The sequence below is a fragment of the Globicephala melas genome, chromosome 9 (assembly GCF_963455315.2).
Source record: "Globicephala melas chromosome 9, mGloMel1.2, whole genome shotgun sequence".
NCBI lineage: Eukaryota > Metazoa > Chordata > Mammalia > Artiodactyla > Delphinidae > Globicephala > Globicephala melas.
Window position 1 is genome coordinate 3757242 of NC_083322.1, and position 15819 is coordinate 3773060.

A 15819-nucleotide genomic window follows, 5' to 3' on the forward strand; every position below is an offset into this window, starting at 1 on the left:
AAAGAAGCTGTGATCGTTTTCTTTCACTTAAATTGAGAATTAGGTAATGCAAATTTCTAATCAAAAACAACGTATCGTATTGCTGTATTTATAAGAATCTCTTCTTCTCAAAGATTTGCATTTTCCCTAATGGGACTGCTTCCTTTGATAACCACAAAAAAAAAAAAAAAAAGAGAGAGAAAAGTCAGCAGAAACAGTTATATATAGAAAATTTAACTCACACTTTTTTACTGAATGATTCTTTAAATTCTATAGTGCTTTACAATTTTCAAAACTTTCATGCACATGATTTCATATAATCCCATAAAACCCCCTTTTTAAAATCCCCTCCCCCTCACTGGTAACAACCAGTTTGTTCTCTATATCTGTGTCTGCTTTTCTTGTTTTGTTCACTAGTTTGTTGTATTTTTTAGATTTCACATATAAGCGATATCATGCACTATTTGTCTCTGACTTATTTTTAACTCGCACTTATTTTTAAACTCAGACAAAATGTTACAAATGCTAACTATCACCCATCTTAAGCAGGTCCTACAAAAGTAACTCCTACTGTTTCCTTAATAGCTATTTTGTCTTCTCAACTGTTGCTCAGAATCAAACAATAAATGAAATCCTGAAAAGAAGAGAATTCATTTGCAGCAGTAAGTGGCCACGCAGGAGGTCCAGAGTTCTAATTTCAGAACTCTTTCAATTAAAAAAAAAAAAAAAAGGCTGGAGAAGTGTGATTATTCAAATAGACGCGAGCAGAGAGTTTTTTCAGGTGAGATGCCAATCCTTCACCCATTCCTTCAACAAAGACTTATTGAGCACTTTGGCTGTACCAGACGCTGTACCAGGCAACTGGATACAGCAGCAAACAAATCAGCCAGAGATCCTGACATCAGTCAGCTGATACTCTATAATAGGGGGAGACAAAAATAAAACAGGCGTAATAAGAAAATTATATAATATATCAGCAGGTGATAAATGCCATATGGTAAAAGAGAAGCAAAGCAGAGCAGGGTGGGGAACATCGGGGTTGATGGGCGGGGAAACTGCAACTTTAAATAGGGTGGCCAGCGTGGACCACTGAAATAGTGACGCTGAAGCAGAGACGCGAAGGGCAGGAAGGACGGACGTTCCGGCAGAGGGAAGAGCCAGTGCAGTGCCTTGCGGTCGTGGCAGGGACCTTGGCATTTGCTGAAAGAGTGAGGAGCCTGTGCCCAGCTCCCAGCCTAGGAGCAGCTCTGACCCGGGGCAGGGACACCCAGAAGGGCAACTGTCTGTAGTGAGGTGAGAAGACAAGGACATGCACTGGCCTCGCGGCAGGACGAATCGGACGGGGGCAAGAGGAAGCACAGCTTGGACGATGGTGGGAAACCTCTTCCCGGGTGTCTGTCAAAGGAGGAAAATGATTCTCAGGTGTCTGTAAGAGGGAGTGACAGACACCAGGGGCCAAAAGTGACCCCTCGAGCACTCCCCTGCTTCAGACACACTGCGATGAACGCCAGGAGCACCCAAAGGCCAAAGAACCAGACTGTGCTCTTCCTATGGTTGTGATGAAATAAAAGACCCACTGGAGCAGAAGCAGCAGGATTAAAGGTCATGGAAGGCAAGCGCAGGAACATCAGGATTCTGCCCAGTGCACTCCCTGTGCCCGTGGAAACAAAAGCCTCCGGTTGATAGGATCTCCCCAGAGCTGCAGGACAGCAATGAAGAAGCATGTCAGTGATTGCATGTCCAGTAAGGATAGTGCCAGACAAGGAAACCAGACCTCCCTGCTTATCACAGTCAGCTCCTGTTGCTATGGAAACAGTGCCCCGTCTTCCACAGCATCCCCCTCTCCCTTTAATAGGTAACCAGTCATTTAGGGGCTGAATTTTCTGTCCATTCAGAGGAACTAAAAATCTGGGAAAAAAGAAAGAGAAACTAATGACACCTTTCTACGTATAAAATGGAGATGAACCGATCACAGGCAGGACAGGAATTGGAGAAAGAGTATCGCGCTAGAGCTGGGTGTTTCTGATAACATTTCCTATCATGTAGATGAAAACATGCCCTCTTCAATTCTACGTTGTAAATATAGGCTCCGTGTAACATGGATTCCAGGATGCTTGTAAAATGAAGAGCAGAGCATACACCAAAGACAGAGCCTCAGGATGTTGAGGCTTCCCTGTGTGAACCTCTGATCCCCTACTTTTCCAGCTTGAAAGGTTTCCAGTCAAAACCCCCAAAAGCTCATTTCTAAGGCTGACCCTTAGCAACATCCTGACAGCTGCTTTCATCATTGTTATCTAGGAACCTGTCTGCCCACTCCTACTGCCCAGTCCCTCCCTCCCCACCCCTACACCCACCACGAACGCACACACTGTCTTTAGGAAATGGGTCCCTTCTTATCCTTTCCCGTCACCCAACAAACATGCTCCCAAAGACAGGAAACGAGGGAACTGATAAGACTCAGGCACTCCAACATCTGTTGCCCTCCCAGGGGAATTTCCATTTCAGTCTTTTTTTTTTGCGGTACGCGGGCCTCTCACCGCTGTGGCCTCTCCCGTTGCGGAGCACAGGCTCCGGACGCGCAGGCTCAGCGGCCATGGCTCACGGGCCCAGGGATCCTCCCGGACCGGGGCACGAACCCGTGTCCCCTGCATGGGCAGGCGGACTCCCAACCACTGCGCCACCAGGGAAGCCCCATTTCAGTCTTTCTGAGAACTAAAAAGTTTTAAGAGAGATGCAGGAAGGTAGAACGAAACTTCCTGTAGAAGTTTAGAAAGTGCTGATTTTGCCCAGAGATGACGATGCAGTCAAGGTCCAGAAATGATGAATGGTGACTTGTCAATGAACACGGATTGCCCTGTGCCCCTCAGCTCAGGCTAGGTGATACTGTCCTAACATAATCTCAGTGGTTTCCCACTGAACAGCCACTACCTGGAATATTGCTCGTTTCTACGGCAAAAGGAAAGAGAGAGCACAGCAACTCACGTGCCGGCTCGTGAAGCGTCCACTTGGGAGAGCTAGCCTCGCAGTCCATTCCAGCAGCCACATGGCCACACGCAACGCTAAGGGGAGAGGAGGACAACCCCACAGGTGCCTGTGAGACCCATAAACACGTGCAGAGCAGCACCAAGGACCCTCCCCCCGCCGGGAACACTTAGCTTGAAGTCCAGTTCGAAAACTCTGAGCCCAACTTGACTCCCCCACTCCGTCCCTCCACCCGCACCCACTGGTGACCCCTCCACATCCTTCCACCTAACGAACCACCGTCCTCATGCAGGTTTCAGCTGAGCCTCTGTTCCTTCCGAAGGGCTGTTCTCGCCAGCAGTGCGCTCTGGGGTGAGGCTGTGAACAGACGGGTTCACTGTGGATTCAGCGATTCGCCTGCAGCACACTTCCCTCAAACCCGGCACGGGGAACACACATGTGCAAATCGGAAAAGATGAAATGAACGTGATGGAGAAGCCCTAAAAGTTCACCTGGGAAACTAGCTAGGTGTTCTGTAACGTAGCCAAGCGGTCCAGAAAATGGCATCCAACCTCTTCGTGAATGTTCCCGAGACCACGTGGCAAGGTGAGCGGGGACGAAAGTCTAACCTTTGAGGCAGCCTGAGGAATAAGAAGGGGCACGGGACCACATGTCTCCATCGACTTCAGATACCCGGAGGCAGCAGTCTTTCCTCAGAAGCCGTGGAGATGCTGGGGAAGGATGCACAGAAGCAACAAGGGGCCCTGAACAAGCAATGCATCTCCAGGGCTTAGAGCCGTTCACCTGGGGGTCGGCTACCTTGTGTGGTTGCAAATATCTCGCAATTCTAAAAGCAGATGAGCTAACTTCACCTCTCAGGACTTTTAAAGAGGTTTCTCTTTTTTGTTTTTAATTTGCAAATTACTGGATGGCATGTTGCATGAAGCATAGGAAGGGTTTGAGTACAGTTTAGAAAATTGAACGTTTTGGGGAAAATGATTAGGGAGACTGGAAGCCCGTGATTGTCTCCTGCATTCCTCTACCTCTAGTTTCTGCTTTACCTTCCCCCCGCTTCCCTTGTACAACTTCTTTTGTTCCGAGTTCTTCAATGCTCCCTTACTCCATTCCTGTTCCCCTTCTCGCTGATGTCACCTTAAAATATATGAGGTGCACCATATATAAAATATAATGGATATACACAATCCTATAAATATATCACAGATAATATAACGAAGAGCCCATTGCTGTATGAAAGTGGCTGTATTAATTCCAGTAGTTCTGTCTTTAAAATAGACCTTCCCAAATAGTAAACAACAGGAGATAGAAAGGATTAATTGGTCTTCTCAGTTCCAAACTGGCGAAGATGATAATATCACCTGTTCCATTTTTTTTTAACAGAAGCATATTAAAACTGACCCCAAATCACCTAAAGTAAAAGCTGATATCAAATGAAATCTGAACACTAGAGGAAGCTAAAAATTGATTTTGACAATGACTGTGATGCCCTGGGAAATCCTTAAGTTCCTTTTGAATTAAAAGCCGTGTGTGTGTGTGTGTGTGTGTGTGTGTGTTTCATTTCTATTGGGCATGGTGCTAGGATGCTTTTAATGCATTCTAAATGCCTTCAAGGTGTTTATCTACACACTGAAGGGATGAGTGAAAGTAAACTTGTTTGTCTTTTTTGAGGGAACGACTGTTCCAGGACAGAGTCTCCCTCTTTCCTGCGTCCCTACAAGAGCCCAGTCCCTGCCAGGTACTCATCTACAGCGTTCAGCCCCCAATGCCTGCTGCTCTCAACTGAGATGTTCCCTAATCTGGGAGGCACGGTGTTCACCACCTGGAATTCTACCATCTGGACCTTGTGGGCTTTACTGGCTTCTAGGCTTCCTGAAAAATTACCTATATACGTTCCTCCATCATGGGACAAAAGTGAACATGTCCTGCGCTTCAGAGGGATCTGGATGTTATTAGAAAACCCAGGAAGAAATACATGGAGGAAAAAGAGTAAAACTATTGGGGAAACCCATTCAGGGCAAAAATCATATACTACTGTGGCAAAACTGTTTTTTCCTTTGGCAACTAGCATATCCATTTAGAACCAAAATAAGTTAGACCGTTAGATTTCATAATGTTCATACTTTTGAAATTCAGTGATATAATTAAGTTAATTCCTCCACTCGATTACGGTACCACAGAGGATACTGAGAAGAACACAGGAGAGAAGGGAAGGCTGAGTTTCTCTGAGGTCCAGAGAACACAAGTGATTTGTGGAATATTATTCACATAATTACTTGTAGTCTTCTCATTTGTAAAATGAGATGTTATCAAATTTTTAAATGTTCTATTTCAGATAATTTCATGATGCTAGATCCTTCTAAAGATAAATGTTCCAAAAGTCATTAACCAGAAAGGTTGAGTGCGTTTTTTTTTTAATGTACATAAAATCAAACCAATGTGCTTATTAAAATGGAAGAAAATCAAAATATGGTACATGGGCATTCAATGCCCTTAACGCTAAATTTATTAGAATTTAATTTTTTTTTACATCTTTATTGGAGTATAATTGCTTTACAATGGCGTGTTAGTTTCTGCTTTATAACAAAGTGAATCAGTTATACATATACATATGTTCCCATATCTCTTCCCTCTTGCATCTCCCTCCCTCCCACCCTCCCTATCCCACCCCTCTAGGTGGTCACAAAGCACCGAGCTGATTTCCCTGTGCTATGCGGCTGCTTCCCACTAGCTATCTATTTTACGTTTGGTAGTGTATATATGTCCATGCCTCTCTCTCGCTTTGTCACAGCTCACCCTTCCCCCTCCCCATATCCTCAAGTCCATTCTCTAGAAGGTCTGTGTCTTTATTCCTGTCTTACCCCTAGAATTTAATTTTAAAAGGGTTACTGTACATATTATTTTTATAGGCAATGCTCTATGAAAGGGATCAATATTGTATGTTGCAGAGAAGCATTCCATATGTACTTGACAAATGCACTGTTATCATCAGAGTAATTAAAAGGAACAGGGTTATATACAATAAGACTGTACATCTTACTCAGCAACTCCTGCCAGATGCTTGCAAAAATTAAACTCATTAATCATTCTGACTCTATTAAAGGAGGGAAAGCTTGGGGTATGAAATAAAAAGCTCTATATTATGGAGGAAAAATGTCCAAAGCCAACATCTAGAGAAAGTCCTGTCTACAGAGTGATACTAGGATATTAATCCCATGTGGGAAAATGAGTGGATTCCATTGTCAAAAATATAAATTGATATTATGTTATTCTAATACTCCAGACCTCCTTAAATCTACAGTTAACATATACAAGTAAATTATTTAAAAGTGCGCACTGGCAGGAATAAAAAAAAAGCATGCCATATAAAATAGGCTGCCGTGCCCACTTCCACATACCTTACTGCTACACAGAACTCAAATCCACTGAGAAGGCAGAATGCTCATTTTTCACAAATTCGGCTTTAAGCAAACATGTAGGTTTTTGGCTGACTCAATTGTTAACAGATTGAAATTTATTTGCTAGAATTCACAGTGGACAATTGACTCATCCAAATGAAAAAACGTAGGCTTACCCCGATTAATTTTTCAAACCAACAGATTAGCTCTCTGTTATGGTTCTCCCCAAGCCAAGGTAACTATGGAGGTGAAATGAGATACGCGTAGTGGTGCTTTAAAAAATACAAGGTGCGATGCGGAGGCACGGTATCTTTGATGCTACACTTGGTTTCACTCATCAGTCAACTAGCCCTTAATCCTTGTTTATGTCACCATTCTTACTTCCTTGTAACACAGACAACTTCCCAATGATGACTACATGCTCTGTGCTGAGACAGTACGCAAAATTTTGTATAATTTTGTTATATATACTTTACCAAAACATTCACAGAGAGACTGTCTTAGACAGTAAACGCTTCTCATGTGTTTAACATTGTTCTGCAGTGCAGAAAATAAACTTTTCATGAGGACAACTGTTGTGTCCAGCAGGGCATTATGATATGGTGTTACAGGGCATTAAACCCATAAGGATACCTCAAAGCTTATCTAGTGAAATACTTAATGTTATAAGAAAGAAATCAAGATAGTGGGAAAATGTAACTGTACAAGTTTATGTATATTGTATGCCACGCTCAGAGGTGGAAGGCATGGCAGTACTAGAAGTAGAAATAAGGAGATTAGGCAGAACGTTATTCAGAATAGGGAGTTGTAAGGAGAGGGGAATGACAAGTTTAGGGATATATTCTACGCGGGTATCTTGGCAACACCACAGAAACGGTCTAGCGCCCAGCTGCTTGACATGTGGAACAAAAGCTGGGAAGACAAATCAAGATGGTGACTGCCAAGGTCCTTCCAATTCTCCAGTTCTCCAATTCTGTAAAACAGGAAAGCAAATGATCTCCACAAGAGATGCTAGGACATGTATACCAGAGGAATAAAGCTTAACTTTAGCCATCTGCTAATACAGAAGCTGTGAAACTGACTCAGCTCCCTTTTATCTTCATTCTAATGTATCCCATCACTAATTTATCTTAAAAAGAAAGCATGGAAGGGAAAGAACAGAATAGTGGAGACCAAAACCTTGGAGTGTAGGTTCCCGCAACCCCCTGCATGAAAGGGAGGAGGAAAGAATGATTTACCAAAGAATTCAAAGGCCAAGGTCAGAGAGAGACAGGACATGAATTCATGTGGCATCATGAAAGACATATGAGGCAAAAGTTTGAAGTGCAGGGTGATGGTCAACAGGAGGAAAAGCGATAATGACAAAGACTGAAGAGGAGCCAGGCCATTGTCTCAAGTAATTAAGGGGACGCTGACGACATTTGTGTGCAGTTTCTGCAGTGAAGACAGTAAGAATGTGAGTCTGTTGTCAAGCTAAATAAGGAAAAGAGGATCCTCGGAACAAGTTAGTGGATTCAGTCTTAGACCACTTGACTGAGAAGATGAAACCTCCGAACAGCCCTATGACATCCCACAGCTGTTCTGTAGATGAGTTACACTAAGCACTGTCAAATTCGTCATGAAAACAATGGGATCAAGCAGGGGGATGAAAGTTTCAGCCTTTTTCTCAATACGTTAGGAAGATACTATGAACCTAAATATTTTTAAAAGCATTTGAAATTGGAGCAGAAGAAAGGAAGAGGGGATATAAACATTTCTGTGGAGTCAAGCTGCTTAAAAAACTTAAAGTTGATAGACTCCAAGGAGAAATTAACAGGATATTGGCATCGTACCGGTGAAAAATCAAGGTGGAGAGGAAGAAGAAGGGCTAGTTGCTGCAGACATACAGGAAGATGACATACAACAGGAGCAGTGACAGCATAAGCTGATACACAGCATAAGCAGTGATTTTTGCTCAATCCCTGTTTCAGCCAAATTGCTGTTTGAAAATCCTGTTGTCATCACACTTATATTCTTAGGAAATCATGTGCCACTAAAAATGAAGAACACAGGAACATGGTGATGTGGCCCCAACAAGACCGCTGCCCTGACAGTTACTCATGTCCTAAAGTCCTTTAAGAAATCAAAAGGAAATGCTCAAGCAGGGGCGTGACAGAGTTCAGTATTCTAAAAATAATTGAAGTTAATTTCTATCGGAAGTTACTAAATTCCATTAAAAGCCACTTCCAGCAACATTCCCTTTAAGAGTCAACTTATTTTTAAACCTACAAGAATGAATTTTAAACCAAAATAGCTATTGATTCCTCAGAGGGGTTTCCCAAGTCATTGACTTTCCCTCTGCGGACGCGCAGGCTCAGCGGCCATGGCTCACGGGCCCAGCCGCTCTGCGGCACATGGGACCTTCCCGGACCGGGGCACGAATCCGTGTCCCCTGCATCGGCAGGCGGACCCCCCAACCACTGTGCCACCAGGGAAGCCCTAGTCATTGAATTTATACTTAAATAAATCTAAGATTGATGAGGAAACTCTAATAGAAAAAGCGCTCTGGCTTCCCTTCTTTTTCAAAGTAAAACTTCACATTTTAAAACTGACCCACCCCAAGCACGCTTTTATGTAGTGCTACACAGCAGAGAGGTCCCTTACATGGGTAGTTGGTGCAGATAAGTAATGCATTCCCAGTCACCCGCCACGCAACTTCGGCATTTGACTTATCTCTTCTAGACCTGATAACTACCTTCAATTTTATTTTGTAAAGAATTGCCCGTTGTCAGTCATATTCAGGCATGTGTGTGTACACACATATAGAGGTCAAGAACTACATTTTATTTCCCCGTTTCTGGATGGAAGGACGAGGCACAAAGTTCATTGGATTTTAAAGGTATGGTGTTTACCAGCATCTCAGTGACCAAGGTGGGAAAGCTGTTTCTGTTCCATGGAACAGACAAGCCACAGAAGAGCAATGACACACCAGCCTTAGTGTTGGGACTCCAAACAGAAGTGCTGAAGATTTCCTGTGCGCTAATGCAAAGGACCCTTCAGGACCTCGGACAGCTCCCACCTGTGCCCCGTGGACGCCCAAACTGCTAACGTACATGTTTACGTGGCCGCCCCAAGATACACAGAATGATACGTAATGCGTGCCTAATCAGTTGTATATCTTCATGTTTAAATTTGAGTAGCAGGATGATTACTCAAGATTGTTTAAATCTTGACAAGGGCTGGTATCAGAAAAGCAGTTCTTATATCTACTTTCTTTGGCTAGCGCTCTTATCTTCAGCAAACAGCAGCCACTGTGCCCGGAGGAAAGTAATCTGTTTAATGTGCACTTCTATCATTTAGCACATTTTTAGACATAGTTTTTTCAATTCCGAATATTTTTTCTGAGAAAAGCACATAAAAGTTTTCAAGCAATTGATGCTACATTTACCCGTGTGTCATTGTTTAATCGTACATTTTAAACATGATATATATATATATATATCTCATAAGGATACGACACACACATACACTATATTTATACCTACACCTACACACACACACCCTTTTTTGAATTTTCCAGGAAACAAAAAATTGATGTCAGGAGTTAATGAATTTAAATTACATATACTGTTCAGAGCCATTTCAGCAGAAATCATTTGCAAATGTTAAATTCATAATTTGCTCGTCGGTTCAACCCTTTGGCTTATCTGAGAAACAGTTCTAGACATATGTCAAATTGAAAAGGAGGAATATATGCTCAAAGCTAAGATGAGGAGAGAAAAAAAAAAAAGATGGGTGGAGATGATCTAAAACAAAATGCAGAAACTCTCCCCTTTCCTTTCCCCTAGCGACACCTAGAGCCTATTAGGAAGAAATTGCTCATGGTTTTCACTTCAAGCATAACACAATCCAACAGTTTTAAGTCAGATTTGAGGCAAAAAGTGCATCATTTCTGTCTGCACTGCAGCTCAGTGGTCTTCCCCAAGATTCTCAGGAGTTTAATCCTCCAGAATTTTTCAACTGCCCCAATGAAACTGCTCCTCAAAGATTCTGGCTCCTTGAACCTGATAATTCATGCATTTCCCTCAGGACCTGACCCACTGAAGTGAGGGACATCTCTCTGATAGCTCTCTTTTAACGAGGGGAGTCTAGAAATAACCCAACATAAGAAAATCTCATGCAAGATCCGATACAGGGTGTGCGTGCACACGCGCACGCACACACACACACAAATGAACCACATCTCCCACAAACTTTTGTCATGTCTATTACACTCTCCACATCCTCCACTGATAAAACAAAACAAAAACAACCAGTTCATTGGATTTTAAAGGATTTTAAAGTGATCCCAGGCAGGACATGTTGAATGACCACAGCCTCCTGCTGAGGGCAGGGACATGAACTGCCGGGGGTATGTTGGGGTAGGCCGTCTGAGAGGCTTGTGTGAGGACCTGTGCCCAGGTGCCCCCAGGTGGGAAACTCTCAGAGCTACACACAGTGAGCTCTAGGACCCAACACCGCCAGCCAGGGGCTGTACCAGCCAAGCCAGCCCTGCCTGCCTGCCTGAGAGCTTGTCTGCGATTTTTCTCTTTTTTTCTGGGAAGAGAAGGTCTCAGAAACATCACTTTCCTCTCTCCGTGGCCTTCCCTGGCCCTCTGAACAGATGGACAGGGTCAACAGAGGTGGTTGAACTCATCCATCTCTGCAGCCGGCTGGTGTCCTGCCTGAGTCATCAGTTACTAAGGTGATATGCAAATCCAAGCTTTGAAACCCAGGCTGCCAGCCCCATGAAGAGTAAAAAACGTGCTGCCCGAGAAGTTTTCAGCTCACACAGCCTAAGGTGGTTGCTAGTCCAAGGCTAGGTGTGGGCACAGGCAGGGCCTGACTCCCACCAGCAAAAATTGGCCTGGGCCCTGGGACAAGGGCTTGGGCCTCGGATGCTAGCGCTTTTATTTTATTTTTCGGAAAAGAACACCACCACCAGCAGCACTGGGGGGGAGGGCGAGGTGTTGGAGAAGTGAGTGAAGGGACAGCGCCCCGAGGTAAGGATTCCAGTGAGAGGTGGGAGGGGGGAGAAAAAGAGCCTGGGACTGTCTCCTCCTCGAGTCTTAAAGCAGACAAAAGAAAGAAAGGAAAGAAAAGAGAAACCAACTTGTAAGCACAGACAGATCGAATTCCCTCCCTGGCTTCCACAGCACCAAGCAGTTAACACCAAGCATCCGCACGCCCGTGAACCCCCGGCCAATTCCACGCCCCAGCAGCGCAGCTCCACCAGCGCCACCAACTCCTGGCCGCCGCCACCGCTGCAGACAAGGACCCGCTCCAGGACAGCGGTGACCGAGATCCGCGCGAGGAGTGTATTTGCGGGCGCTCCCGGGAGGGGTGGGGGAGGGGTGGGGAAGGAGGGCGCCCCAAGACCATCGCAGACGCGGCGCGGACGCGTCTCCCCCGGGCAGCCCGGAGCCCCGCGCGCCCACCCACCCACCCAGATGCTCTTACGTCTTCGTCGTCACAGTCGCTCTGCGCCTGGTACTGGAACCGGGGCCGGCCGGCCGCGCCACCGCCACCGCCGCCGCCGCGCTCCGGGGGCGCCGCAGCAGGCGCCTGGGCTCCGAGGGGCTTGGGCCCCGCGCCGTCCTCCTCGGGCCCCTGGCCGCCCAGGAGGCGGCTCGCCTCCGGGGGCGCCGGGAAGGACCGCGAGGTGTTGATCTTGCCCGTGAACCTCTGGTACAGCGAAGCCATCGGTCTCCGCGCGCTCTCGCCGGCTGTCTTTGGGGCGTTTTGATAATGGCTTTCCCCCTTTCGGGTTCCCGCTCCCCACTCCCGCCGGGGGAAAAGGGGAAGAAGAACAGGGGGAGGAGGAAGAAAGGACGGCGGCCGCGCGGCCGCTCCTCCCGCGCGCCACTCTCAAGTCGCCGCCGGGCGACTGCCTGGCTCAGCCTCCTCCGCCCCCTCCCCCGGCGGCTCGGCGAAGCCGGGGTCTGGGGGTGTGTTCTCTCTCGCTCGTCTTTTCTGCTTTTCAACTCCTTGCCATGGCCACGTACGGCCTGCTCAAAGCCATCGACAGAAAGAAAACAAACAACAAAAAACCATAAAGGGAGGGAAGACGCCTAGGCCCCGGCATTTGGCACCCCGCCTAGAGACCGGCGGGCATCCAGAGCGCATCTCCGCGCCCCGCCCCCGGCCCCCCGCGCGGCTCCTCCTCCCCTGCTCTCCCCACGTGGCCCCTTCACACATCCCCGCCCCCGGGAACTGCGCCCGGGTGGCCAGGGCTGGCAGCGAGGAGGTGGCGGGGCCACGCAGGTCTTGGGTGCGGGCAGGGCGCGGAGGCGCGCTGGGGGCTCTGGGGCTCCGGGCCACCGGGAGGGCGGACCCGGCGATACGCGGGGAGGGAGCGTGCGAGAAGAGGCCCGCGATGGGGAGGGCGTCGGGGGCACCGAGGGAGGGGGCTGTCCCTGAGACGCCTGTCCTCGGCTCGGCGCGGGGCTGCGCTCCGCGTCCACGCGCTCGCACCGCGCGCAGCTGCAGCCCGGTCGCCCTCCGAGGCGCTCCCCCTCGTGTTTCCTTCCCAGCTTTTCTTGCCTCACGTGAAACAGCCACGGCCGAGACCCCCGGCGGACCTGGGGGTGTGCACGGGCGTGATGGAGAGCAAACTACGGGGCTGCAAGGGAGGGGGCTCGGGGGTCACTGTCTCTGACGAGCCCCTTTCCCTCCCAAACCAAGCTCTTCTCCAAAAACAGATTCCTTTTCCTTCACCCGGTCTCAAAAAGAAGGCAAGGAAAAGGTCACGGAAGGCCAGCGAGGGCCGGCCTGGTGGATATGCCTTCAGAGCAACTCAAAAGCTCCTCCCCGTACACCCCACGCATTTGTCTATATCGCGAACTCCATTTTCATTTTCAACAAATGCATCACCGCCAGCAGAGGCTAAAGCATTTGTGAGGCCGGCCACTCCTCCAAAGCTTGCTCCGCGCCGCCCCAACCCCTCCCCTGAGAGAAACTGGGAGCGGAGCTACGACACCAAAGGGGCGCACGGGTCAGGGTGCGCATTCACCCCTCTTGCTGCAGTCAAACGTGCTCCAGCGCCCCTGTGTGGAAAGACACCAGCTGAGCCTCGGCGCCGGGCTCCGACTCCAGACCGCAGGCGGCCTGTCTGGTTTCTCCCCTCCCTTTCCCGGGGTGGATTCCTCCCTCCTGGCCTCCGGGGACTCTCTGTCCGGCTGGAACCCGCGCCCCCGTCTTTCTCGAGGAATCGGGCGCTCCTCTTTCTAGTCTCTCCTTGTCCCCCCCCAACCCCGTTCTCCTTGCGCTGCCCTTTCCCTCTTGTTTGCAGCGCTTCTGGCTGCGATGGACCTGTCCCATCCTGAGCCGACGAGGAGCCCAGACTCCGGAGGGAGGGGCCGGGTGGAGGGCTCGCACCTGCCCTCGCACTTCGCTGCCCCTTCCACTCGAGGTCGACGTGGGCATCTTCGCCTTTACCTTCCAGCGGTGCTTCTGCTCCGCCACGGTTTCCGTGACCATCGCAGAAAAACGGGCGAGGCCTCGGCCACTCAGAGGGCCCTAGGCAGGCTGCCGGCCTTTGCTGGATCTGAGTCCAAGGCCATCTCCTGGCACCACTGTCCAAGCCCAGAAATCCCAGAAAAAGAGACCCAGCTGTTCCTGGTCCTAAAAATATTGCCTCTTCCCGCCGTGTCCTTAACTTGGGGGGAGAAACTGAATGCAGGTGAATAAGTCTCCTGGGAGAGGACCCCTTCCAATCCTTTCTACACTCTTCCCAAGCTCTCAACCTAGCAGGTAGTCTTGTTTTAATTAAAATTTATACCACACCACCCTCTGTTTAATCCACTGTGGTTTCCTTCCGCTAAGAAGAAAAGCGCATCTTAACCGTAGTTCGAAAACGTTTCCTTTACGGAAACTATAAAAACACGTAAAATCAGCATCTCGATAGCTGGGAGGCTCCCCGCACCACCAAAAGGCCTGTTACCCAGGCAGGTGTGCCAGCCACAGAGCATCGCTGCGCCGCTTGACTTTGAAGACAGAGGCAACAATTACAAGGGCCATAAAGCTAACTTTAGAAGTCATCACATTTAGGTAAATAGGAAACCTTGCTCTCATCCCCCCTCCCCTGCCCAGCTGTGCTTTAGATCCTTGAAGCTGCCTTTCCAAACCGACTTAAAAGGAAAGCCCCCGCTGCCCACTCTGGCATCTAGATCTGACATTTCACTAAATATAGATGCTGTTAGGGTCTTACTTATGTCCTATACATACACACATATATATGAAACGTGCGTGTATATATTTACACAAATTCTAAGAAGAAGCATGATAAAACTATTTCTCGTACCAATATAGTTTATACAAAATAGAGTATATGGAAATAGTTTAGAGATCATACACCATACTTTATAGATGTGTGTGTATAAAGGAGAATAGATTGAAGAAGGGAGATAAGAAAGGCACACATATCCCTCACTTTTGAAATTATATTCTCAGGCGAGCCTGTAGGTCTTCAAATTACAATCTGGTCAAAGTTAAAAACCCTAACTAGGGCTTCCCTGGTGGCACAGTGGTTGAGAGTCCGCCTGCCGATGCAGGGGACACGGGTTCGTGCCCCGGTCCGGGAAGATTCCACATGCCCTGGAGCGGCTGGGCCTGTGAGCCATGGCTGCTGGGCCTGCGCGTCCGGAGCCTGTGCTCTGCAACGGGAGAGGCCACAACTGTGAGAGGCCCGTGTACCACAAACAAAAAACAAACAAAAAAAACCCCTAACTAAAGGATTCAGACAAGATGCTAAGCAGTTTTTATTTAAAATTATTTGTAAAGTGAAAAAAAGCTATAAAATTCAAACAATTGGGGGAAGAGCTGAGGTACAGATCTGTGTTAACAGAAGCATATCTGAAAATTAGACGGGACAAATGGAGGGCAGGGGGCTGTCAGGGTGCACAGAGCCCCTCAGAGGCCAGTGTGAAGGGAAGGAGACACAACACTAATAAAACAACCACCCGCACGTGCAAAGCTTCTCCGGTGCCGTCTAGATCCGGGGCCCATCAACTGACTTAAAAAGAATCAGGCTACCTTGCTCCACCTGCACACTGAACGCAACTCATTTTAAAGAATGCTCTAGACTTCTGAGTGTGAGTCTGTGCGCCCATGTTTGCAAGCGTGTAGGCACTCACACAACCAGATTTGCCTTAAACTTTGATACACACATTGCGGTGTCTCTTTGGATAGACTGTCAGGACTCCGAAGTCCCTAATGCAAAGAGGAAACTAGCTAGTATTTTCGGATGAATGAAGTCACTCAGTTGCAGAGAATCGCAAGCGGTGGCACTGTACGGTGCATAATTAATTCACTTACTGCCTTCAAGAACCTTTTCAGAACCCCATCCTCTAAATGAGGAAAAAGACCCTGAAGAGTACCAAAACTTCCCAAGGGGCATGTAAACAGCGGTGCAGCACTGCAGAAGGAAACCTGTCGATCCTAACCCCAA

General features: G+C 47.8%; 1 protein-coding gene across 4 annotated transcripts in view; it reads right to left on the minus strand.

The window, feature by feature from the left end:
* The window catches only part of DPP6 (dipeptidyl peptidase like 6), a 1029560-nt gene that overhangs the window by 759402 nt on the left and 254339 nt on the right, over positions 1–15819 (minus strand). Inside the window, exon 1 of one of the 4 annotated variants that reach the window (XM_030854307.2) lies at positions 11832–12493. The exons of the other annotated variants lie outside the window; for them this stretch is intronic. Coding sequence (XP_030710167.1) covers positions 11832–12074 — 243 coding nt within the window. The 5' untranslated portion in view covers positions 12075–12493. Of the gene's footprint in view, positions 1–11831; positions 12494–15819 lie in introns of those variants that run through there. 4 annotated transcript variants of the gene reach the window in all.